The following is a 27,562-nucleotide window of genomic DNA, read 5'->3' on the forward strand; positions in this document are numbered from 1 at the left end:
TTTAGAAACTGAACCATACGCCAAAGGAAAAAACCCTACGGGAGAAAAGGTTTATATTTACATACAGGACAAACTATACAAAGCATTAGCTGGACATTCACGTCACATTTAAAGTTTATACCATTAGTGTGGGTGAGCTACTGAACAGGAGAGCTCGGCGTTTTTCACAAAGTTACACTACTGCAGGCTCCAGGTGCACTGCCGAACCATAGACAACTGAGTCTATCAATGAGTACAAAGCTGTCTGACAGCACTGGTTTTGACAGATACTGTTTTAACAGTGCACATTTCCTTCAAGGCAAGTATTTATATAAAGGGACAGAGTTTTGCTCTTAGCCTCTCCATTCTTGTTGGAAGAAGACCCACCATCTCCTTACTGAGTTCTAGTTCAGTTTCAACAGCACGGACGGCATCTGGGTACTTCTCACAATAGTCTACCAGAAATGTGTAATATTCCAATGATGTCTGCATATTTTCCAGTTGCTTTTTGCTATCCGATGTAATAAGCTTACCATATAGTCGCGCAATATGAAATTTAGCCACCATTGCCGGGCGAAGAACATCTTCCTCAAGCTCTTCAGGAAACACCTTATCTGGGTTCCTCAAAGAATCTAAGAAGAGTTCGTAATATTTGATTGCTAAATGAGCCAGAGAATTAATTTTTTTAATTGTGTGGGAGTCTAGCTCCTCTAGCCTGTTACCAATAGCTACCTTTAAATCCATCATCTCATAATAGGTGTCGGCTAGTTCAAACTGAAGCTGCCTACTAATCAACAGATAGTACTGTGGATTCAAGTCTGCATATATAGGCTCCAGCATGTCTATTCTACGCTTGTGCATTTTGCAACGTCTCTCATAGTCTTCTTCAAAGAAAGCAAGTACCTTAAACAAAGCACTGTGATCCTGAACAATTTCAATATGGTCAGTAACATAACCATCAACCTGAAAGAACTCTTTTGCTTCCTGAACATAGTTCTGACCAACGAGGAAGATTTCTCTGGCTTCTTGAAAATCTAAAGGATATACACTGCTCACTTTCTCTTCCATGGCTAAGACAGAGTCACATATATCACTCGTCCCAAAAAGGACAGCTTTCTTCCTGCCCTTCTCTTTTTCATCCTCTTCTTTTTTCCTTTGGGCTTTAAGTTCCAATTGCCTGTCTGGATCCAGCTCTCCTATGTTATCCTGAAATGACAAAGCATACTCATTAAAAATGCATGTGGCTTACTACAGAGAGCGACTTACCCTGAATCATTTTCTTTACAAGTCACCTTTGAAATACAAACTAGTTAGCAATGAGACAGAAGAGAAGACACACTGGCATATTAGACCTTACGTTCACAAAACAGCATGTAAATTACAGGCTCAACTTTGTAAAACATAAGACTAAGACAATTTAGTCTCCCTACCCAAGTGTCAAGCCAAAGGCTCCGCTTCTGCAAAGCATTTCAGCAAACGCTGAGTTTAAGCATTCAAATGAATGATTACACGAATGAAGTGAATGTTTAAATGAGTCAAATGCTTGAATGAATGAGAACACCAGCACAGAAAACTGCTGCATATAACTTTCTAGCAGTTAAATAAAGAGTAATCTGCCAAATCAAGCCACAAGAAAATGCAGCTGAGAGGAGGGAAATTTGAGAAGTTGCTGTACAAGCAGTGCACTGATCACGCTAGAGAGCTGGTCTCCTACCTGTGCTTCTATCCAAGGGCTGCATTAAAGTCAAAGCCTACTATGAAATACCTGCTACACTGAAGCATTTATTGTATTATCCCTTGGGCAACTGTTCATCATTTGCTACCAAGTATGAATTGCTTCCTGTTAACAGACATCAAAATAGACTGTGTTTCGTTTTTTAAAATGACAGCTACAGAACAGATTCTCTGTTACCTCAAGTAATTTCCGAGCGCTTTGCAGGAGATTCAGGCAATACTTAATCCAGCATCTTGCAATTTCAGCTTTTCGCTGTCGAAGGTCCTGTTGGTCTTGCTCCGTTTCATCTATTGAATGGACATAAACACATAAAAACCTTAAGAGAACTCGAGTATTCCAGCAAGAACCTCCAATATTACATGCAAAGAATACATTACTTGTTTGAGACAGAAATATGTTCTCCACATTAGTTTATATGCTAATTCTGTACACTGTCATTCTGGTAGGGACACATCTAGGTTAACATGGATTTGTCGTGCATGAATTCTTAAAAAAAAACCCTGAAGACCACAATCTATGTTTTAAAAGACCTTTGATCTTGGAGGTGTTTTACTGGAAAAGATTTTCATGTCTCTTTGTAACAAGAGAAAGAAATCATGACAATTTGTTTCCTGAGATTCAGGCTGCCTGTCCAGTAATTGTTTCTGAGGATGGTCAGGGTATTTGTATTGCAGCAGGCCCCAGACTTGCTACCAAAACAGGGAACAAAAGTAGGGGAAACTGCCTTTGGTTAATCTACCTGGTACTAACATAAGATTTATTAGCTCTACAACTTCTGTATTTTTCTCCCCACAGTCTCTCCACTGTCCTAAGTAGCAGCACTGCCGATGTATCGAGATAAGGTTTTCAGAAACCGAACGCATTTCAAAAAGAACTCATTTCCCAGTCTCTGGGCAGAAGGCAGTGAGTTAGCTGAACAATGAGGGGATGGTAGCATTCCTGTTCACCAAGTGCAGTGCCAACTTCAGACTCAGATCTACTGGGTTTATTATCTTTCATTAGAGCCAATCAAACAATCAATTGTTGCTAATCTAAGAAAAAGCACCTTTACTAAATATCTGTGTTTGTTTATATACCAATTAACACAACAGAATGAATGTGCTTGGGAGTGGCCAATGCTGACTGTGTATTAGTCTTTCTGTAACTTCAAACTTTCTGCATAAATCATCTTCAAGTCCACAGCCCATCTCTCTGTACTGTGAAAAAGAAGGGAAAATAGGAGAAACATTCACTCCATTGAAATAAACACAAACATCACTACTTCTGTTTGGCGTGGGAGGAAGTCGAGACAGAAGTTAGTTGACTTGCCCAAACATCACGCAAGAAGTCTATGAGGTACAATTAAAAACAGGACTCATCTATCATTTCCACTCTCACACCCGGATTTGAGACTGTAACCGACTGTATGTTTCAACTACTGAAAACATTAATCATTTTTTTGCTTAAGTATCATATAAATGAACTCTGACAACCGTGCAGTCAGGTAGCTATGGAAGCCTACAAACACTGCTTCAGACCTATTGAATATTTCATAATATACCGTTTTCAAACAGCCTAGATCAGCATAACCTGACTCTTGACAGCCCCGTTTCCCTGAAACTAGAAAGTTTCAGGATGAGTGACACCACCCTCTAAGTACTTAAATAGTAAAGAAAAGCAACTGCATAGAGTTCTGTATTTTTGAGCTAAAAGAAATACTAAAAGCAATTAATTAATGTACTGCCACTGAACTTCAATTAAATGAAACTCGGTTGTGTCTATTCAGGTTATATTTTAACCTGAAATAACAACATCAGTGGACTAAAGAGCTTGTGTTCTAAACAGCTCAAACCATTAAAAGTTAGCCAATATATTCACCGTTCAAAGTGAGAGTTATGAACTCACACAGGGGCCACCCTGAGCACTTGCTCAGTCTCCACGAGTTAAAGCTCTGTTGATTCGAAGCTTTCAGTTGCCCAAGACACAGAATGTAAAAGGCTGTGCTGCAGATAAGCAAAGACTAAGCCGAAAATAGAGGATTTCTTTTATGTACTGACACTATCATGTAACCACAGGTTCTTAAAACTGTGGTCACTTCTCTGAGTGTCTTTTACTGATCTTCACACTGAACCGCACAGTTGTTCTTTTGCATCAATACCCGAAATGACATGGAGGGGAGCTACAACTCCAAAAATAGCCATTAATGAGGCTGCAGCATCCAGCAACAAAAGACAATGCAAGTAACTTCTGGATTTGGTGTTCTGCAATTTCCCTCCCTCTTTTAAAACTATTCCACGAAGCATGTGGTTTGGTTCATTGAATCACTGCCCTCTGATCACTGTGAAGCAAAGGCAAGCTGCACTTGAAGCACATGTACAAGAACAAAAGGGTGAACAGAGACATTGCCACTATTGAAATGGGTATCGGTTTAAATTTCACTTTTATTCTGGTATGCTTTCTGAAACACCAGTCAACAAGAACGTGAGTTTTTCCTCACAGGGTTTAATCAAGGCCAATCTTAAGCAGCTCTTCAGAAATGTTCCACTTTATTGTTCATTAAAAAGATTTTAGGAAATTAACACTGGGATAAGTTTTGTACCTATTGTTAGACTTCACTTTTAACATTACATATCAGTGATGCTTAATACACAATGTTTTGTTCAAAAATTTTATATGAACTTACTGTCTTCAGCAGATGGCACCTGTCCAGCTTGGCTAAAGATGACACTGGCTGCTGCTAAACAGTGTCGGGACTCCATAAAGCATTGCTGAGAGAAACAAAAATGGCAGCATTTATCACTAGTATAAGCAGCCCAAGCACTGCGCTCAGCTTGGCTACACCCCTCGCCTCAGATAGTAAAGATACATGAACACAAAGGAAGCGACAGAACCGAGAGGGTCTGGAGCATATTGCCCTGGAGACTGGAAGAAAACACACAATTTTTCCACATCTGCTACTGAATACAGTATTTTCTAACCAACTGTTTTCTCTCTACCACAGCTACAATAGCTAGGCTTGCTTTTAATATTAGCTTTAATAATTAATATTTTAACATTAGATAGACACATTGTGAACATTTTCGCTGTTCTGATCTATGTTACTATCGCTTCCTTGCGGTAAAGGAAGTGACGTCTTGTGGTAAAAACTGTATCACAGGGTGTTAGTCGGAATAAGCTGGACACACAAGTCAACATTATGGGTGAGATTTAGATTCCTTTACCCATACTTGGCAGCGCATTACTTAATGCTTAGTGCTATCAATGCATCAAAAAGACATGGAAATTACAAGTTACTATTGAAATTAGCATTAACTGGTTTAGGCATGGCAGAAGTCTTTTAAGCATCAGAAAAGAGCACTGGAATAGTCTGGAATATAGAAATTCCTAAATAAAACTGAAGCATTTCAACACAGATGCGTGGAAGCAAACAGCCACCGTCTTACGTATTCGCTTTAACGTTCACATAGGCTCAGACAAGTCTTAAGCACGTGTGAAGGTACAAAGGACAATAATTTATAGGAACCGTACAATGTGTGATACTTTGGCCCTCAGATGCTTTTGTTTTTAAACTCTTTATTGTAAGACAACAATATAATTACAAGAAACAATTTAAATTTAAGTGATTATAACCTTCAAGTTTTCCTTAAGAGCACCATGTCACGTCACTGCTGATACTTCATAAACTGTAGACCTTTCCTTGTGTCTACACCCCTGCTCATTTTTCCCACTGCCATCACAACCGCATAGGAAAGCCACTATGTCTTCTTCAGAAAAAACTAACAGATGTTTCACGTCAGAAAATAACTTGTGGTTTTATAGGAGCACATTTTTAATTCGACACAGAGCCCTGTCTCAAACAGCTGTTTAAACAACTGTCTTACTTGATAGTTACATTTGTGATATAATTACAGCAGAAAAAGATTAGGTATATTACCTTAGAGAGGTAGTACTGTGACAAAGTAGCAGCATTGAGTGCCCATTCTACTGGGTAGTAGCCACAATACTCAAGCTGTCGTTTAAGAGTAGTGTGGCAATACTGAGCAGCCTTCTCAATCATCTCCAGGTGTTGGTAGACTTGTGCCAGATAATACAGAGTATGTGTATAGGCTTTTTCAAATCTGGAAAAAACAACAGTCTCTTTAGATTTTCTCTACCTGCGCCCCCCCTCCAAATACACCCTCATAAATTAAAAAAAGTAATCATAACCTAGGTATGCCGTTACGCACCCACCTTTTGGATCTTTCTTGGTCTGTAAGTTTTTCTTCTTCTGCCATGAAATGTTCACTGGGATCCAGGGGAGGATTTCCATCCTGCAAGAGTGCATGAGACATTCAGTAAACTGCATTTCTCTTCATTTGTAACATAGTGCTCCCTCTTCTGGCTGCACACGATTTACCACTTTTCAAGCCCAAATTCAACAAAACTTCACATAATGCACCTACACCTATCTGAATGTCACATCTCTGGAGCAATTCCACAAAGCTCAGGAGATGTAGAGGAAGACAGACAAAATTCCACATGGAATTACAAGGCTTCCAGCTTGTAGGAGACTTCTGCTTACAGAAGCAGTGCACGCTGTCTGCGCCAGAAACACTCAACCTGGATTCTACAGGACTGTAACTCAGTATCTTTAGTTTGTACATTAACACAATGGTTTTAAAGCATCACTTTAATACTAAGCATGCCTTCAAGTGTAAAATATTCATTTGTCCAGCTGCACTAATCAGTAAGAAGAAAACATCCTGCAGGAAGTACTGCAAAGAACATTATGTGCAGAGACTGCTCGGCAGACCTGCTGTAAAGACGTACCACTGTGAAATGACTCCCTTTACTCACCACCTGGTAAGACTGTTTACTCAAATATATGAATGAGACAACAGGCCACGTCTTTGGAGAATGAAACTGCTAAGCCTTGATATAAGGCATGACCTACACACGAGCTATTAATGATGTGTACTACTACATTTAGAAATGCTTTTTTGTTTTTCAAACCATGAGTTCTGTGAGAATCCTGAGATAGATTTCATGACACATACGAAATAGTTTATTTTCCCTCATCAGGAACGGAAAGTAAAACATTGCTGTGCACATAGAAGTAACTCTGATTTTAAACTTATTTTTGTGCATTCTGTGACATTAGTTTCCGAGATGAATGCAGAACAGTGACAACTATGCAGCTTGCCGGTCTGTTCAACCTTGCCTTAAAACAACTGTCAATAAAGTTAGAGTCAGCATAACTGGCAAGCCCAACAGATTAACATTGCTTATGGCAAAGTTCTACTAGTCTGTGCTTATCTAACTTCCTTTGTAACTGTGAATAACTTCAGATGCCAATTCTAAAACACTTCAAATGAAGGTGTCTTTCTAAAAGTGGCTTTTTTTCCATTACACAGTGCATCCTGAAGGATGTTCAATATGTCTGCTAGCAACAGAGCCCAGCTTAGTAGGCAACTTCCCTAGCCCTCTCCTAAGCCCATTTATTTCTTAGCCCAAGAGAAAGTAAGGCAACAAATAAAAAGCAGTCCAGAGAAATACTTTGATCTTTTAACCTTTAGGGTTTTCTGTTTATACCTCATTAGTTCTTAAGACGCGAATTGAAACCCCCCATCTTGTTTTCTTTAGATAGAAAGGCTTACAACCTTTCAGAGGCTCCCAAACCTTCTAACAACATTTGGAATATACTGGAACAAGACTAGAGCCACTCCTGCAAAGAAAGCAACTGAAATGACACAGTAAGCAAGACCCTTGCCTCCTTCCCATATCTACAGATTTACCCTCTGATGCCTTATGCCTTTAATTATCCTTAGGAAGAGTTCTACAACTCTCCTTTCCAGGTGGAATTTATTAACCCAAGCTCCTGCCCATGAAGTTTAGCACCCTCAGATTTTCATTGCAGTGCATTAAACAATCAAACAGCTTTCCTAAAAGAAAAATGTTGTTACAATAGCTAATTATTGTTTGGAAAAAAATTTAAAATATATGTAAACCCAAAGCATTCAGGAGCAGAAAGTAAAAGGTTCTTTTATCTCTACCAAACTGATTTTATTCTTGCAATTGCCTTGGTTTTGCTCTAGTTGCTTTAGGGGGAAAAAAATAAGCCCCTCCAATTTGTAAGTTAACTAGACACAGTTAGGAAACGACTAAATCCATCAGTTCAGGAAAATGCCTCAATCATTAACAGTTTACCAAAGATTCCCACACAGGAAGGCTTCCCAACAGCCCAAAAATATAGACTGTTAAGAAAAGTATATTCACATTTTCATAATTTGTGATTGACAAATGTTGTCATGGTTGTATAAATCCTAAAGATCAAACAGCACTGCAAGCAACTCAAGTCCTCTTTATAAACCGTAAAACAGTTAAACAGGCTCCCCCATGCCCTGTGTTTTTGGTTGGGTTTTTTTGTTAATTCTTTGCAGAATACGCCAAATACAGTTCAGTACTTTCAGAGAAACGTGACAAAAGTCTAATAAAGTTACCACAAAAACAGTCTTTTGCTGTAGTTCCTTTAAAAGAAAGTCTTTAGGCATAGTTATGCTTGACTATATAATGCCCTGAAATATAAGTGTCAAATAAAAAAAATGTTGTGGAAAAAAAATGCAAAAAAAGATCTGCTGTGGGCTTATTGACAGTCATGTACGTGTACCTTAGCCAGGCAGCAAAGTCCCAGAAGGATTATTCACTAGCCATTACCCAGCAATGCATGCAGATAACTAACAAAAATGAACAGTTTCAGAAAAGCCCACAGTAAAAATGTGAAGCATTTGGAAGTATTGTCTAATCCACTGAAATATATGGTAGTACCGGTTCAATTCCATAATCCCTGGAACAAGTGCCGAATCTTTTAGAGGCAATGTAGAAGCCAACAATATCATGCCTGGCTGGGTATAAATATCTAAATTGAACACCAGGAATTAATTAGAGAAAGGGTCTGTGGAGAGATGTAGTATCTCTAGTCAGACCAACCAATCCAGAGGGCAGAAAATAAACAGGCAAGCTTTTCAGCACAAGTGGGGTTTTTTTCTGGATCCATTACCTACCTCTCCTATCCCTGTAGACCAGCATGGCTACAACGGTAGCAATACAGCAGTAACCAACCGATAAAGACTAACCTATTCTAAAATTTCCACAAGAATAATCCGTGCTATAAACCAAGTTCATGTAAAACCTGAACTGCAATTTCATTACACTAAGTTCTGTCCAACCTTTGTAGCTGTCCTGAAACACAGATACTGCTCCTTTAAAGCCACAAATGTTTTCAGCTCACTGGTTAACTGTCCCTGAGGCAAGTCAGTGTAGGAAGAGCTTTGCAAAGAGCTTAAAAATAGCACAAGGGAGTCTTTGTTGATACACAGCAGAATCCACAACTCAAAAAGTCATTTAATATGCATGAGGGGTTTAGCTGTTTATAAGATTGTCCTCTTGGACACGGAACTAAACTACTTGCCTCTATGAAATACTGTGCACAGTCAGAGCAAACCATGCAAGTATTAGTCTTGTTTCCTCTTCCCACTGAAAGCAATGGATTGACAACTTACAGCATTTCCAAGCCAAGATTAAGAACAGTCTTAATTAAAAGCTAATTCTACCTGGCTTCAACTTTGGATTATCAATCCAGAAGAGCTTTCAGAAAGGGCCATTACTTCTTGAGCAAAATTACTTTCCTGCGTAAGTCCATTTTGAAATTAGCAAGTGATGCTCTAGTTTGCCTCTTCCTACACTAGCAGTACAAATCATATAATTTTTCAGAAATATCATAGCAGCCAGTACAGAGCTCAGAAACTCAAGTTCCATCGTATGCTTTTTCAAAGATTACTAAAACTATGAGTGGCACATGAAAGTAAGACCTGCCACAACATTAATTAACACAGTACCTCTTTCATGTATTGATTATACAAGGCTTCTGCAGATTCCAAGTAAGTTTGCGCAGTTTTAATTTCATCTCTTTCAGACCACAGGATACCTAGATTGTTCTAAAGGTAAAAGGAAAAACAAGATAGTTATTTTCCCATTATGTTCCATTTACATTACACTTTTTCTCCAAACAATTTATCAGTCTTTATCCTTACGTATACGTGTTCTAATACAATGGATTTCACAAAGCAAAAATTGCGCCCACCCATTTTTTTGCCAGTTGCTCAAAAAGGAAGGTTATCACGCAGCGGCAAATACATACAGAATTCGCCTAACAAACTGCAATTTTCTGTGTTTACTCTGCTAAGTTAGGACTGGTGTATTCAAATAATGAACTTTTTCCATACAGTATGTCCTGCATCAGATTCGTGCAGCTTTTATAGCATATACAGTATCATAAAAAGAACCATTAGAAATTTGCTGTCATGACTGTAGAAATATTTAACTGGAAAAAGATATGCTAGGAATGAATGCGTGTATATTTTCAACAATTAAAAGAGATTGTAAGAACCATTAAGATGCAAAAGCTATAGATGCCTGCCTTCAAATTTTTTACAGCAATATACACAGTAACGTTACCGCATCTGTGAACTCACCTTTTACAAAAAAGTACCTCTAATTTTATTAATAAAGATGAAAGCATTAATAACAATCCATGTCTGATGTGCTAATTTAATTCTTTGAAAAAATACTTTGCCCACAGCTGAGCAGTGGAATAGCCCAAATTTAATTAGACCGATACTGTGATACACATCCTCATGCAGAAGCTCAGAAATTAGAACCAGGGCTACAGAAACAGGCACAGCAGGAAAAAGGAATGCTCCTTCTTTTAAAATAGAAGTCAGTGCTGTGACAACATACTCCATACAACCTAGACCACGCCGATGGAGAAGTATGGCCACTGTTGACAATTACTGCTTTCATATCAGATTTTTTTTGTGTTAAATACTCAAGTCTTCTATAGTCCTTGGGACAGAAAGCCGAGGGCATGCTCATTTATCATCATCGCTCTCAGCTGCATGCCTGATGATAGCAGACATGTCTTCTGTTGGACCACAGCACTTCACATAGGTAACACATAAACTTTATTCTGCTGTTTCCTAAGGGCCCCCTGAACAGGAAAGCCCATGCAAAGGACAGCATTTGTCCCATGGAGAAAAGTTCCACCACTTTCCAACACACCAGTTCAAAAACACAGTGGAACCCCCGGTCCTCAGCCACAAAACAACTCCCCAGCAACACACACTGGGAAGATGTTATCTTATTTTGACTGGCTTCTCAAGTAATCTCCAATCTTATAATGAGTAATAGATTCGTAGCGGTGTACCCAAAGCATCATGCTGAACGACAACCAGCAGGTGTAACCTCACAAATTCCAGACGACTGTTAATTTAACCAACGTGAGACAAGTCACTGTTTAACTAGCTCCTTTCCGCATGAACACACAATTCCTTGACAGTTTTGCAATGGTTGACAAGGAAGTACTACCAAGCCTCTTCTAATTAGAGCAGCCATTTTTGACAGAGACATCTAAACAACTGCTCTATTTAATTTAAAGTCTAGAGGTAGATATCTAGAGGTAGCTGATATACAGCAGCTACCATGATGAAGCAGTTGAGCAAATGCCCTTTTGTGAATCATCATATGGTAAGAACCAATTTTGTTAACAGTATTGCTTCAGAATAAAGAGATTAATATTATTACTTCTAACCCTACGAGACTATCATTCATTCATCTGAAATGAAATATAATAGATTAAGAAATAAACCACAAGGCTGAACAGCAAACAAGCGACAGCTTTTGAGAACAATCTACCTTTTCGGGATACTGCATAAATGAAAGCATCTCCCAATTTTACTTTGACAACCAATGCCAGGTAAGGAATCACAAATAAGTTCTGGACATACTGAGGTCTTCTACTAATTTCATCTTGCTCAGTTCTCACAAATTCTGTCTCAGTCTATCTGAAGAGTACACTGCTTTGTCAACACCCAGTTTCTATTAAGAGAACACAGTTAAGTGCTCTGCACACCCAGAGGCATCAGCAGCAAGCTTGACAGAGAACGGCATCCCTCCACAGCCCTCACCTGTGAATTATTTCTTTGAGCACGGAATAAAGGCCCACAGCCCTGACGTTTATTATTATTATTAAACAAATCATACCCATCAGGGGATCGAAGTGCCACGAACCCCCGTTACCCCCTTTCCGGCCCGTTGCAGAGACCACGCAGCACGGCCCACAGACACAGCACCCCCCTCCGCCTGACGCCACCCAGATAGACCCCGGCCTCCCGCTCAGAGCCTCGGGCCGCACGCTGCCAGGGCAGCGCACACCTCACAGCCCCCCACCACCGATACCCCTTCGGCCTTCACAGCCCCGGCCCACCTGGGCCTGTATGTAGAGGGAGACGCAGTCTGGGGAGAGGCGGTGGGGCTCGAGAAGCTGCGTGCAGCGCTGCAGGTGCTCCTCGCCGGCCGACAGCTCCTCGGTGTCGGTGTGGTTGACGCCCAGCTCGTACTCCAGCACGGCCCGCCGCACGGCCAGCAGCCGCGCCTCGTCACCCTCCTCGGCGGCGCTCAGCAGCTGCTTGACCTCCTGGAGCAGCGCCCGGGCGCTATACTTGGAGCGGTAGGGCTCGGTCTCCGGGTCCTTGCGCGACTCCACGGCCGAGAGCGTCCGGGCGGTGCGGAACTTCTCACACACCGCTGCCCACCCGCCGCCAGCCGCTGCAGCCGCCATCTTCCCTCCACCGGCCCCCCCCCCCACGTCACACGCGCCACCGCCTGACGCGCCACCGGCCAACCACTGCCGCGCTGTGGGGGCGGCCCCGCCCCACCCTCCTCCTCCTCGCGCTCCGCCGTCATGGCGACGGCAGCGGCGCCCTCTTCCCGCCGCCGGAGCGCGGAGCGGCCCCGGCGGGGGCTCCCCACGCTCCCCTCTCCGGCCGTTTCAAATTCTGAGCGGTTTTCCCCACAGCCTCCGTGACGGGGCTGAGGGCGAACGGTGCCAAGTGTGCAGAATCGGCAGACGTGCAAGCGGGAGCACCCCCACAGCCACCAAGAGCCCCAGCGCCCACGGGACGCTCTCAAGGAAGGGTGCCGAGGGGCTTGTTCTCAAATTTTTCTGAAAAAAAAAATCGGATTTAGAACTTTTTTTTTTTTTTTTTTTTAAGTGAGGGCTGCTGAACAAGCAGGGTGCAGTAACTACATGTTCGGAAGAGCACCGATTTCCCACAGCGCCGAGTTTCCGGTGAAATGCCCACCCCTCCAGATGCATATGGCATTTAGTTTAATGGCAAGAAAACGGCAGCAGCTGGTTTGCTGGGCAAAAAGAAAAGCCTTCCTAAAAAAAGTCAGTTCAGCAACCATGAGTTTTAGCCATTCTCAAAGACAGGCTGCTTTATCAAGGAATAAAGACAAAGAGGAATGTCTAACAGGCTTTTACTTTTTGATAAAAATCAGCTCAGTCCTGTATCTGTACCAGAGGTTAATCAAGTGACCTGTTAAAATCATGTCCCTGGTTTCCATTCTTAAACCAGTTGTTTCTCCTGAAGCCACCGTCACCTTGCCTCCCATTTCCAAACTTGGAGAAGCCTCGTCCTGCCTCCTGGGGGTACTCTTCCAGCTCAGGCAATTCCTTTGCCACTGACAGTTGCCAGCGCCTGGTGTCCTTCCACTGTTCCTGAAACAAGACCAGTGTTAACGAGACTTTATATGCCCGCAGGTGTGTCCAAGGTACCCTGTATCATTAAAAGCAACGTTGAATGCAAAGGCATTTCCAGACAAACCCCACCCTCGCCAACACAGGTCGGCAGATCCCGCTTGGGAGACAACTCGTAATCTTGTGACAAAGAACAAACGATCACAAAGGGACAAGAGCAAATGGTTGACAGAAAACTGGCTAACTCTCAAATACACTGGAGAGGTCAAAACCCACAGTAGCCAGAGAACATACGATTTTGTTTAATGAAATCATGTAAGATAGTGAGAACTGAAGTGAGAAAGATGACAGGGTATTTTCTAAGGACTGTGGTATGCTCTTTCTAATGACTGTGTTGTCTATGGAACATCTGTATTAAAACAAACCTTACCCTCCCAAACCACCCTATATTCAATCCTATATATGTGAATCACCAAATTCCAAATCACCAAGTCCCAAAGCCAATTCTGGCTACAAAAAACATACCTGTATGTTACTCAGTTCACCGACAGGGATATCAAAGCACACCCCCTATGACAGGAATGAAAAAAAAAAAAAAAAAAAAAAAAAAAAAAAAAAGAAAGAGGCATTTGCTTTCCAAAGATATATCCAAGACAAAGAGAAACATAGCCCCAGACAGGCAGCACCTGCCACTGCTCATACATGCTAACTGTAGAAACCAGAAATGCTAGAAAGCACTGTCTTTTGGGAGAAGCTTTTTATAAGCCGAAGGAAAAAAGCAGTTAAAACACAGAAGTGCAAAACCAAATGCAGATTCAAATGCTCTGTGCTGACAGCAGCATTGCCTGCAGTCAGCCCGCCTGTTTGAAGGACAGGCGTCGTCTGGCACCACAAGCTCTCTGAGAACAGACTTGCACGGGAGATAAGTGTCAGGAGCCAGGCTGACAGTCAGGCGAATACTGTACCTACCGATCAGGTCAGGCAGGCAGCCACTGCCCTGCTCTACAGCTATCTTTTCAATGCAGTGGTATATAGTGTTAGCACGAGTTTACAACGAAAGAATAAAGGTCACAAGAACCACTGCCACAATATACATATTTCTGATGCCTTTTTTTTTTTTTTTAAGGAGAGAATTCCTGCATTACCATTTAGGAGCAACATATCCATTCAAATAAGTGTCTTTTAAAATAACCAATTAGCTATAAGGTTTTGGGTTGAGGGGTTTTTGTTATAGTGTATACATAGGCAGCAGTTACGGGGGTCTTATGATGGGTTACCATTTTCTGAGAGATGAGATTGAGTAGGTATAGAGCGAGGTATCAACATTTGTATAACGGTACTTCAGAACTCATGCCTCAATCACTGCAAAAACTAGCCATGTGTGTACACACACACACCCTGCCCCTCCTTCCCCAAGGTCGGGCCATCTTACCATTTTCCCTTTGAGGAAACGCATTGCAGATATTTTGGCATCTACCTCCTCACCAAGCTGTTCCTTCAGTCCTCGCCAGGCATAGCTCATGGTACGCATTTCTATTGAACACTGTAACACCATGGTCACAAAGCCCTTCAGGAAACAGAGAAAAACGTTTACAAGACTGAACTTGGTTGGACAGCTTGTAATTTGCTAACCAATGAACTATGCAACAACTTGTTATCATAATGTAGGATCATAATCCTAAGAAATCCGCTTCCCAAAAGCGAAGCAACTAAAAGCCTCCTAAGAAGCTGAGGGCATCCATTTAACCTAGGATTGTATGTTGATATAAAGGCCAAGAGCATTTCTGCGTTTTAGCCAAAAGCAGAGACATATTTATTCAATACATACAGAAAGTTACGGCTAGAAAAGGGGTCAAAAAACCTCCCAACTGATACAAGCAGCACAGCCTAGTCACATGCTATTTCCAAAACTGTGTTACCATGCAACGAACTGGGCCAAGTTCTCCCTAAATGCATCAGAAAAAGGAAGGGCTGTACTTCTCTTCTGCCAAGATCTCTTTGAAATCAGGTAATCACATACTAGGCTTACTTGAAATATTACAGAAATGTAAAACACTGCCTGGAAAGGGAAAACTACAATAGCATGAACCAATCTACCAGCTTGTAAAATCTCATTTGTTAAACTCTCTTAGAGCATCAAAGTCTTCTGTCACTTAGATTTCTGGAGATATTCTTTTAACTCTCATTACAAGAAAATTTACTAACTGCTGTTGAGTTTCTCTGGTTTCCCACAGAGTGCCACCAAGAGCTGATTTCAGGTAGGGAAAGAGCAACAAACCAGAAGCTGGGGATAACAGCTATTCAGAAATCCTACTGAAGGAACCAGAGAAGATGCCACACTTGGACTGGACTCAAGCAATTAATTTATCCATTCTTGTTAATACAAGTATAATGTTATTTACCGCAGTTGAGTTGAGTAAGGAGCGCTGCTGTATGTAAGATGCCCCAGAAATATGGGCTAGAGCTGCAGCCAGAGCAGCAACTGCCCCTTTTTCGTCTATGAGCTCTTGAGCAGATTTTCTGAAGTAGTCTACTGCAGAAGGAGGAATGGCCTCCAACAACCTACACAGTGAGAACAAAAGTTTAACAGAACGATAGTTTAACAGCAAAGGCCAGTGTGAAGTGCAGTCGTGTTTAAGACATAGATTTCAGACAGCTTTCGAGATTAACAAATTATCTCTAAAGGCCTTGGCTATCACGCTTACACTTCTCTACCACTCATTTAACTCCACACCTTCACGATGCTGAATACCCACCTTCTCTGTTCATTAAGCCAAGCATCTTGAAAGGTGCGTTCAAAATTGAGGACGTACAAGGTGGCACATTTGAAAGCATGGATAAAAACATCAAGGGAAGGCTCTAAAATATCAGCATTCTTAAGGCCATACCCAAGAATCCACAAGAAAGTGTTGCCAGCAAACCCAAGAATCTCTTGCTTTTACTTCACAAGGAAGAGAAGCAAACCACTACAATGCCGCTGATGGGCTGGGGCAAGGCACTTCTTGCTCTCAGTGAAAGCTGATTAAATTGGTTATTTCTGGGAGAGGCAGCGAAAACAAGCTGGGAAACCGCGAACGGCTACTTCTCTAATGCTATTTTTGGTACATCAGCACCTCCCAACATTTTTCAGTATGCAGTGAACCCAATACCATGCCCACGATCTCCTCTACACTGGTCAAATCCTTGCTAATTATAATCATCTCTGTCAATGTAATTTCCACCAATGGGCAGCAGAGGCAAACAAAGCTGCCTGGAAAAAAAAACCACAATCCTTGAGAATAAACAACACAAAGAAACACATGACAGAGCTACAAGAACCTCCCTACTGCAGCATAACTCCTCATTATCCTAAGTATTGCACTTTACACACTGCTACTGCATCATCCGAGTGGACAAAATAGGTTTCCCTGCATGACAGTAATTCCCTGTTCTGCTATTGATCTCTGATGAAATAAAAAAAGGTTATTTTTTGCAAGAACTTAGAAAATACTATGTTCTGTGAAAAGGTCTATGTTCAAGCACACAGAGGTTTATTGGTATAATTTTATAAAAACAAGTCAGCGTCTACATACAAACCAGCTGACTTTTACAACACAGGCAAAGACATGTTGACATGGTCTGATCCCTCAAAGCTTTGCAGTAACAGCATTGTTGTTGGTAAGATCTCTAGACCTCTTTTAAGAACAGGCAAATAAACTTACTTTTTAGCATCATTACTTGAAGCTTTAATTACGTCTGTAGCAGAGGGAACACCTATGCGCTTAAATGTAATCCCCTGAAATCAAGAAAACAAATAACAGTTAAAGGTGTTTTCAGCACTCTACAACTCAGCCCTACCTAAATCACATTATTGAGACCTCCGGTTGCTGTTTAGAACATCAACACAGTCTTACTTCAGTTATTTCTAAAGCTAGAATAAAGCTTTTAAGTTCCTGCCTTTGTTAATCTGAAGCTAACTTACACCAATTTACATGCAGATTGTAACACGAGGCACGGCCACCTTCATGCACTCCTATCACAGTCTGCCTTGCCGACATCAACACAGTACTGCCAACATGGGAAAACTCATGAGACATTAGAACAGGCTGATACAAAAGCATTTACAAACAGTTACCAAATACCAACATTTTAGGCCTACTGGACTACAGGCCATGAGTCCCATGCTGGACTCATAAGCAGCCCATGGTTACAAAGTCTAAGAGTGGCAGAGTCTTTTTAAGAGCCGCTTAATTTTATTAAGCGGAGGACTAAGGTACAACTCACCGCTTTGTGCTCAACTTGTTTCAGAAGATCTTCTTCCCTTCTCTGAAATAAACAAATGCAGATCCCGGTCCGGCCAGCTCGACCCGTACGTCCAGAACGATGGATGTACGAGTCAACATCCTGCAGAAATTCAGAGTAACATGAGAAAACTTTATGTCATTTAAACTGTTGACGTTTATACATTGTAAGAGAGAAAATGCAAGCTAAATTCTAATTCAGAAGCCTAAGGAGCAATACATTATGTCTCTATACCCAAACTTGTAACTACACACAAACCACACGGGTTTGCGTATGCTACCCTGCCCAACGTATGCTGCCTCAGGTTTAACAAACACTATGGACATAAGGGGGTTTTTTTTAGAATAAAAAGCTCCACTGGAGTTCCAAAAGAAGAATAAGGGAGCAGGAGTATTTTAGAACTGTTATGAAACTCAACAACGTTCAGAAGGGATTCAGAAATACTGAAAAAATGTCAAAGGCTATCTTACAACTTTCCAGAGTAACCAAAAAACATCACTTTTACTTTAATCAAAGCTCAAAATATAAAAGCTTAACTAGGAAATTCTAGGCCTGCATTTACAAAAAAATCCACTCTATTTGTGAGTCAGAACATACTTCTGGTGAAACAAAGGAATAACCCACTGTTCTGCCACAAAAAAATAAATTACCATTTCTGTCTCCCCTAATCACTTACTTTTGGTGGTGAACACTGTATAACAAGGTCAACCTCAGGAATATCCAAACCACGGGCAGCTACATTCGTTGCAATCAGAACTTCAAACACACCATTCCTAAAGCCTCTTAATGTAATTTCTCTCTGTTTTTGTGGGATATCACCATGCAATGACTGGGCATCCTGTTAGCGAAACAAACCATTAACATGTGATTTAACAGAGGAGTCTGGGCTGCAGTATCTAAAGACATTTAATTACAAAACCCAAAATACTGTGCAGAGCAACAGAAAATAATTACACAGCTGATATAAGGTTGCCATATAAGGCAACCTACTTCATGATTTGATCCTTCTCTGGGACAATTAATACTCACAAGCAGTAGTTTTACCAAAACATTATTATTTGTAGCATACCGACAGCAGACTGTACAATTTGCAACGTGCCACACCAACAAGGGCCCACTTCAGCTCCCAATTCCACTGGAACAACTGGAAGCAACTTTACTTAAGTAGTGCTCGTCAGGAGCTAGCAGGAGACTTGGCTCCATTCCCTGGAAAGCCATCCCAAAACAGGCAGAAGCTGAAGGGAGGTTTTCAGGGGACTCCCAAACCCTACAGGTGAACTGAATGACCTCCACTTTTAATAGGACACGAGAGAGACCAAGTGTTTGACAAGGAGAAAGAGGAGAGTCACAAGCTCAGAATTCAAGAGAGTAAAGCACAACTCACTAGCATAAGAGAAAATCGCGTCACATACTGACACAAGAACAAAGTCACTGATTTAGTGTGAAAGCAGCAGGTCCAGCAGAGAGGAATTGTTGCTGAAAGATTTTAATGCGGGTGGTATCTGATATTTATCAAACACTGGGCAAACCATGTATTCCCACCACTGCTCTTTGACCACAGATTAGTATTTAGTATCAAACAGGATTTTCTCTGAAAATAATCCAGTACCTTTCCCCACGCTCAGAAAAAGGGTGCTAACTCAAGCAAGCGTAGAAAACCTGCTCAACAGATCACCTGAGGTCTGAACAAGTTATTAAATGACCTTCCAAGGACAACAGAACATTCTGTTCTACCACATTAGGCAGATTTTCTTGAAAACTGACTGTTCAAAGTAAAAGCCATTAAGAGATGGGAATCCAAAGAGTGCTATACTAGCTCCTGTTTATTACCATTATTTTTATTTCCTGGTTATTCAGCATAAGCTGCGTATTTTCCATTGATCTGGTCCTGCATGATTTTTAAAGCCAATGGAGTAAATTCATAATCACAATTAGAAGCAGCTTTCACATGTCATAAAACTACCCACAGAAACAACTTCACCCACACAGTTGCAACCTCGTATTTATTTCAGGGCATTCAACCCCTGAATATCCTTAACTGCTGCTCTCCGTTCAGACGCCAGTACCTGTTTGAGCGAAGCATTCATAGCCAGTTCATTTGCTTCCTTTTTGGTCTCACAAAAGACAATGGTCCGCCCATGGCTGCCACTGTAGACTTGAATGATATCCCCAAGAACTCCTGCTCTCTGAGATGAGCGACACTGTATAGCCAAGTGCTGTTTGGGAAAGAAACATGATAAACATCTATGTTTAATCTAAGCCACACATAGGACAGAAAATGAAAGCAAAAATAATTTTTTTTTTTTTACACTTGCAAACTACTGCTCAAACTACACGGGTCAATCATGTGAAAAGTCATTCCACACGTCCATTTGTAAAGCCGATGCAGAACCCATTTCATCCAGGCCACATGCTCTCAGGACTTGCACGGCTCTGCAGCAGAATCACTCACTTGCACAGTCGTGGCAGTCCTTTGAGCCTTCCTTCCAATCAGGTCAATCTGTTCATATTCATCTTTCATATATTTTTTTGCTACATCATACACCCATCGTGGACAAGTTGCAGAAAACAGCAGTGTCTGGGGGTTGTTCTCAGAACCTGGGAGGAAAGGCCACCTATTTCAGTCATCACAACAGACTATGAAACTTGAGAACTGATAAAAAAGCAAGAGTTGCTCTCGAATTGAGAGGCTTATATATGCAGTAAGTCAGCTACAAGAAGAAAACTTAGAAGCAATGAAAACATTTTTAATACCCTTTAGACACCAAAGGCAAAACTACAGTAATTTTAACTGGATCAAACCGAATCCTTCATCCTGCCCGAGAAGTGCAAGACACATTTCTACATCATCTGCTAAAAATAGCTTAGACCGTGCCTGACGTCCTCCCACATACCTGAAAGAACTCTTGCATCAATCCCTCCTTGCGTGGTATTCCAATACTAACTAGCTGTGAACAGTATGGCTATGTGCAAACAAAAAGGCAGGCTAAAAAGGACACTCTGCAGACTGGCGGAAAGAATTATAAAACAAGATAGATTACCCCAGGTAAAAACAGTTTAACAAACAGCCTCTTGAAAAAGTTGAACAAGCTTTACAGCTCCACAGGAACAGACAGAAAGAAACACATACTGCAAAAGAACGCTTATCATTCCCTACAATTTATTTTCCCATTTTGAAGAAAACTTTTAACACTGTATAATTATGACAACTCTTCCAAAACCTATACAGATTTCCCTTTTAGGAAGATTATCTGTACCTTTTGGCTGTCAGGACAAAGAACAGCTCTGCAGAAATGGGAAGAATGTAACAGTCAAGTAAAAATGACAGTGGCTGTACTAGGTCGAACCCAAGATCCATGAAGCTCATATACTCTCTCCAAAGTCAAGCACAGTTAACAAAGATGTGAAGAAACGCTGCTAGCAATCAGCTTTTTGTTGCTTCCAGGGCCAGAAGCAATACCCTTGCTTTTCGTAATCCTTGATATCTCTACTTCCAGTAATTCGAGTCACTTTTCAAAGCTTTTGGCATTAGTACAATGTGGCAAGGAATTTCACACTATTAAAATAACCTTCTTCTGCTCTGTACCAGCTACCTGGTGCCTTCACTGAATGCCCATTATATCAGAAAAGAGCAAATACTCCCTAGCTGCCAACTTTGTGTGACGACAAGCACACAGACATACCATAACCCTAACGGTATGCTCAGTCACCTCTCTCAGGATGAGGAACACTAGGGCTTAGGGAGTTGGGTTAATAACACATAGCAGGTGCTGTGTGTTAACATCCCCCCCCCATCTCCTTCCAGAGATGCCATTCCAGCCCTTCAGCCACCTGTCACCTTGCTTTGAACCCGATCCTCACCCTCTTCTCTGAGGTCCAATACCAGCATTGCACAAAGGATTCAAGTCAGGGGTGCACCAGCAGTTTTCAAAGTAGCATAATTGTGTTTTCTGCATTGTCCCCTGTTCCTCTCCCAATGTCAGAATTTACCTTTTTTATAAGCAAATCCTAAGATTTCTTCCACTTGTTCAGCAAAGCCCATGTCTAACATGTGATCAACTTCATCCAAAACAACATGCTTCACGCTGGAAAGTTCCAGCTTGCTATTCTGAATGTGGTCTTTGATACGTCCAGGAGTTCCCACTAGAATATCAATGCCATTTTTAAGGAGGTCAACTGGAAGAAAAGACAGAAAAACAAGGACAGTGTCAGAATGCACAGTAACACTTCTAATTTTAGAACCAAAAAGCTATTGCCCTTCACTTTAATGTCTGCATAAAGCACTACATCCAGTCCAAGTAACAAACAAGTAAGCTTAATGGCAATCCAGGTTATTGTCAGGAATACCAGCTAAGCCACAAGCAAAGTTACGGCAAGACAGGCCGATTTCCAAACAGCCATTAGCTGGTATTAGAATCCTCCAGAGCTTTATCACAGAAAAATGCTTTAGTTTTTCAGCTAAATTCTTTTTCACAGCTACCTCTGGAGAGAGACACAGCTACACACACATACACAGTTGTCTCTTTTTCCTTGGACAGCCGTCTCGTCCCAGTATATCTCCACAGAAAAACCACACAAACATGCAATAAAGAAGAAACTAAAAGCACTAGTCACTTCACAGACCTACAATCATTCTTTTAAATAAAGATTTATTGGAACTAAAATAATTCAACCCAGGCTGTATGCTTCCTTTGAAAGCAATATCATGGTTTCTGTCCGAAGTGAAACTCTGAAGAGGAAAAAAAGCCAGTTTTATTCATGGAATGCTTTTGGAGAAAGTCAACTCCAACCCAGGTGTAATTCCTTAGTGTTTACTTACGCTGTGCTTTATACGGAGTTCCTCCATAAAAACAAGCCACTGACAGTTTCCTGGTGAGATGCTTGAAGTCTTTGGCTACCTGAGTGGCCAGTTCCCTGGTTGGAACAAGAACTAGGACCTGGAAGGAGTGAAGAGAGACAAAAATGCAGCTGCGCTTGGGAGAGAGTGCTAGGAGAAAAGGGTTTACTTCACACCAAACAGCTCATAGAATAAGAAAGGGAGTACATTGGTTGCACAGGTGCCCACAGCTCCCCACCATCCCAGCAATGTTTCCTGCCATCTCCTATGAAACCACCTGGTTTCATAGCCAGTGAGGGGAAACAAGGCAAAGCATTACAACATAACTGGGATATAGACCAGCAAATTTTTTTTTCTTAAGTTAATGCCAGAGAAAATAGACACTTCAGTAACGTTACCAAGGACAATGAAGGTGCAGTTCACCGTTAAAGGATAGGAACACTCACTAAGCAATCTGGAATAGTAAGATCTGAAAAGATACATAGCATGACACACTCTAGCCATATACCCTCCTTCTCCACCTACCTTCCTTCCTCCAATATCCATCCCTCCCCCCTCTATTTTCTTTTAAGAACAAAACAATAAAGCCAAGGGCTGAATTCTTCTCTAGAAATCTTTCAGACAATAAGATTTTAAAACTTACAATCATTTTTAAAGTTAATAAAATAGGAGTATGAAGTAGGCAACAAATCTGCAGACTATAACATTTTTTCAGTCCAATGATAAACAGAGACACTTCATTTGTGTGGGAATATGGTATCTGATCACAGGTATCTGGTTGCCAATTCCATCTCATGCTTAAGTAGAAATGTAAACACCACTAGCATCCATCAAGTTGAATCTCCAGACATGAGGGAAAAATAAAAAACCAAAAGCCTTCAGCGATCACCATTGAATTTATAGTGAGAAACAACCTCAGTGAACAGAGACAAGTCCAGCTGACTCAACCGCTACCTCAGAAGAGGCAGGGCATTGAAACCCAAGGCCACATGCTACTTCCTGAGGACAGCAGTCTGGAAGTCCACTAGCTACTACTGCAGCGCCCTGACCATTCTCCCAAATGCAGTCACAAGGAACCCTTAACATGAAACGTTTTATCACTGTGGTGCTGCAAAATCTCTGTCACACTGTAGCTGCTCAGCTTAGGAAAGTGTTCAGTATTACAAACACCAATAAAGGAGAAAGAAGTCCCAAAGCAATTAAAAAATCACTTTTGAAAACTGCCATATTCTAAGGTTTTGGTGTTAACCCTCAAGTGGTAAGTTACTTTTGGTGCACGGCCTCTTCTCCCATCTTGCGAGACACTCTGAAGTTTTTCAGTCAGTGGAAGAGCAAACGAAAAGGTTTTCCCGGTTCCTGTTCGAGCTTGAGCAATTAGGTCTTTGCCATCATATATGGGCTGAAAAGTCTTCACTTGCACAGGGAACAGGTATTTTACACCTCGAGCTGTAAGATAATCCAAAGGCGTTTCATTAAAAGGTGCTGATTCTACTGCAAGCTGCACAAACTATTAGAAGCCCCCATATATAACTAGCCCAAATACGTAGGACACATCACGTCAAATCCTGTCCACAACGGAAGGTACAAGTTAGAAGAAACACACACCTGTGTGTCTTCTCTTCTACTCTAGATCAAAAAGTATTCCCCCTTAAACACAACAGCTGAGTATTCACAATGAAATAAAGACTTCTTTATAAAGTCTGGCATAAGACAACTCGGGGGCGGGGGGGGGACGACACAACACCAACCATACATGTTTTTTCCAATACAGCCCAAGATTTTGCCATAGGTTGGTTTTGACGGCAAGGGAGGAGGTGAGGATGTTTATTTTAAGATATTCTAAAACTTGAGATTTTGCACAATGGAATTGAAACAATCCATCCAAGAAAAACTTCTGAGCAAGAAAAAAGTAAAGCAACTAGGAGTACTTTGTCTGGGAAACAAGAATCTCACTGTTTCGCAACACAGAGAACAAGAACTCTCCAGTGGTTACGTCCACAACAAAACTAATCTAGAAGAGATGAAAATGCCCAGAAGTATGACAATAATCAGAGACAATCTGTTCACTGGAGCCAAATAGTCCTCATATGGGAAACACCATTACACTTATTTAAGAAGTGATATTGTAGACAGCAGGTAATGGAATTTAAATAAAGATACACAAAGTAAAACGATACTGATGAGGAAAGAAACACTGTCTCCAGAATGTATATGTAAGAATAACCATGCCATGGAAGAATAAACTCACCTCAAAATGACTGAACTTGAAATGGAACAAAACAGAAACTCTGTTCCTACTGACAACAGTAGATTCTATGAACCTACAGTCACCACTCATGTGCATGTTCTTATCCCACAATAAATGTAAGACAATTTAGGACAATTTAGCTGTGGCTTCTGTCTCTGCTTCCATGAGTAGTAACAGAGTGCAATTCTGGACAAATACTTACGAAAATTTCTTTTGTCACATTAACTAACCTTTGAGAAGGTTGATGGTGTCTTGGGAAAGAGGGAAATTGGTGAAGGCGCCTTCTTTTGCTTCTTCTGTCAGCTCCTAACAGGAAAAAAGAAAAAAAAAAAAACTTATTATCCCTAAGAGATAAGCAAATAACATACCCTACATAGGCACATGATGGAATCCAGCCACCCTGTATTAGAAGACAAGGCACACTGACACAGACTGCACCAGTCAGTGTGAGAGACTGACGTTTTCACATCAGTCCTAAGTAAAGACTTCCTGTCAAAGGTCTTCCTACACAACTACTGCTATCTCATCCATAATTCAAATATAACTGCACCACCTTTTAAGACCCATGGCAAATGAAAGGGAACAACCGCCCCTTCCATGTGATCTCACAGCATCGTGCACATATGCTTGACAAGCCAGGAAAGAGAAATTACTTCTTAAAAACCTTACCTGGAGTCCACTGAAATCATTAAAAAACTGGTTTTCGCAGCAAAACTTATTTGGTGTCACAATTCACTGGGTGAAGCAGGACTTTCCCTCTAAATTACACCTATTTGGTATACCACGCGAACAGCTTTTTAACTTTGCACACCAATAGATCCTTAAAACTCATTATTTAGCTTCTGCTTCAAAGACCCAAGAAACCACATCTACACCCAATGTACAAAAAGCACTCTCTTGATTCACATTCCCATCTTAAACAAAAGAGAAAACTACCCACAGAAGGCCCTATACAGGGGAAGGCAAACTTTGGGACCCCCTCGCACACATGTTCAAGGCCAAGGGTGAAATCCAAACAGGGAGAACTCCAGAAGCAGGAATTAATGAGGATAACTGTGACCTTCCCTGAGGGGACACCTTGCCAAGTACTTCCTTGGAAGGGCCTGCCAGCAGAGAAAGCACCGTTAGAGCACAAAGCAGTGCACATTTATGGGACAATGACTGCCTATGCAGCACAGAGAAACCCTTGTGCTGAAAGACACAGAACAGGCTGCTACGCAAAGATGAGCTAACGTGTGGAAACTGCGTCCTGCAGGCTAACCTCCTCCACTGCAGGATAAACTACTCCAAACGGGTTGGTATATACTACGAGGGGAGAAAAGCGTGACAAGGAGAGACGGCTACCACGTGTTGGTGTATGTACTGCTACGCTTCACTCACCCACTTGCAGCTGGGGCAGAAACAAGCATGATGGAAGCACTCCCCAACACCCAGGACCGGGTGCCATAAATCCATGGGGAACAGTGACAAAGACTGCCTAGAACACAGCCTAATGCTCCCACAGCCCTCACATACCATGTATCCACACAGCACCTGCTATGTGTTATTAAGCCTGCTTGTTACCAGTGGGACTTTAACTAAGCAAAACAAGGGCTCTGTGGGCAGAACATTACTACCTCTGCATCACCGTCCTGCTCTCCAGTGGCCGCATCAACAGACGTGCTCTGGGCTGCCGGGGATGTCACACCGTTGCTTACAGCAGAGCATGGTTTCACCGTATGCTCAGAGTCCTCGCTCCCTCCAGACAGACCATTGCTCTTCTCTTTGATTTTTTTTGTCTTCTTGGGCCGGGGGGGCTCAAGGTCACCGTCGGCCAGCCCGCTCTCCTCGGGCTGGGCCTGCTCGCCCTCGGCCTTACCACGCCGCTTCAGCTTCTCCCGACGCTTCAGCTTCTTCTCCTGGGTCTCCTCCTGCCGAGGGAAAGCAGGCGTTAGGCGGATGAACCGCCTCCCGCGCCCGCCCGCCCGCTCTGACAACGCATCGTTATTCGGCTTTAACGCCTGAACCCCCGTGCCCGGGACGCTCCCCGGTTCCCCCCCAGCCCGCCGCAGGACCGGGCCGGACCAAACAAAATGGCCGCACCCGCGGCGGCACGTGGCGCGCAGCCGCCCGCTCCCACCTTGGCCTTCCTCCGGCGACCGCGGCGGAGGGACTCGTCGCCCGCCGGCGCCTGCGGCTCGGCGGGGCTGGTGGCGAGGCCGGCGGCGGGCATGGCGGCAGGCAGCTCCCCGGAGAGATGTGCGGCCGCGCTGCTGCTCGTCTCGCACAGGCGGCCCCAGGACCCACGCCCCGCCCCGGCACGCAGGAAGTGAGTCGCGGCCGGCGGGCGGACCGGGCCGCGAGGCAGCGCCGCCGCCAGCAGCAACAGCAACGGCGGGCCCGCCCCGGCGCCGGACAGCCAGCCCAGCCGCCGCCGATCGCTGAGCGGGGCCGCCGCCGCCCGGGCCGCAGGGAACCCGAGCCGCCCCGCGCGACACAACACGCCGCCCATGCAGCCGCTGCACCGCAGGCCCGGGCCCGCCCCTTCCGCCGGCTTCCTCCGCCCCCGCGGCGCCGTGCACCGGATCCCGACCGCCGTACCGCTTCCCCCCTCACGGGGTTCCCGCCGCGACGCAACCGGTCGCGGGTATGTAAAAACGCGTGTACACGCCTCCTGTATCATAAAAAACACACTCAAAATATATATATAACGACGCTACTCGCCTTTGCCCAACGCGCTTTTAAAACCTTCTAACATAAGATATGAACTTGTAAAATAAGATTTTATTTTTTTGGAAAATGTACAGGTTTGACCAGCAGTGAGGATCTATACATTATACAGTGGGCCAGGCTACAGTTTTGAATGCGACAGACATATTCTAGAATAAAGATTTAGGTCTTACAGGTGAGATGGCAATATGATAAAGAAAGGAAACAGTAAGGTTTTTC

The 27,562-nt window shown here is 42.5% G+C and overlaps 2 protein-coding genes across 2 annotated transcripts; both read right to left on the reverse strand.

The window, feature by feature from the left end:
* Window positions 1-306: 306 nt before the first annotated feature.
* On the reverse strand, window positions 307-12,368 carry KIFBP (kinesin family binding protein; the record flags this gene model as incomplete). The annotated part of the gene is made up of 7 exons (XM_082002238.1): window positions 11,994-12,368; window positions 9,568-9,666; window positions 5,924-6,003; window positions 5,628-5,811; window positions 4,377-4,461; window positions 1,892-2,001; window positions 307-1,185 (listed from the first exon to the last, which is right to left on the reverse strand). The coding sequence occupies exons 1-7, from the start codon at window positions 12,345-12,347 to the stop codon at window positions 307-309; spliced, it is 1,791 nt and encodes a 596-aa protein (XP_081858364.1). The 5' UTR covers window positions 12,348-12,368.
* Window positions 12,369-13,093: 725 nt separating this feature from the next.
* On the reverse strand, window positions 13,094-27,125 carry LOC309406884 (nucleolar RNA helicase 2-like; the record flags this gene model as incomplete). The annotated part of the gene is made up of 15 exons (XM_082002237.1): window positions 13,094-13,289; window positions 13,794-13,838; window positions 14,701-14,835; window positions 15,671-15,830; window positions 16,970-17,043; window positions 17,532-17,651; window positions 18,226-18,387; window positions 19,616-19,765; window positions 20,002-20,147; window positions 21,540-21,725; window positions 22,369-22,486; window positions 23,654-23,832; window positions 24,865-24,940; window positions 26,251-26,544; window positions 26,754-27,125. The coding sequence occupies 15 exons, from the start codon at window positions 27,123-27,125 to the stop codon at window positions 13,095-13,097; spliced, it is 2,412 nt and encodes an 803-aa protein (XP_081858363.1). The 3' UTR covers window position 13,094.
* Between the last annotated feature and the right edge of the window lie 437 nt (window positions 27,126-27,562).

Source organism: Phaethon aethereus (assembly GCF_964289735.1).
Source record: "Phaethon aethereus genome assembly, chromosome: 7".
In the NCBI taxonomy this organism is placed as follows: domain Eukaryota; kingdom Metazoa; phylum Chordata; class Aves; order Phaethontiformes; family Phaethontidae; genus Phaethon; species Phaethon aethereus.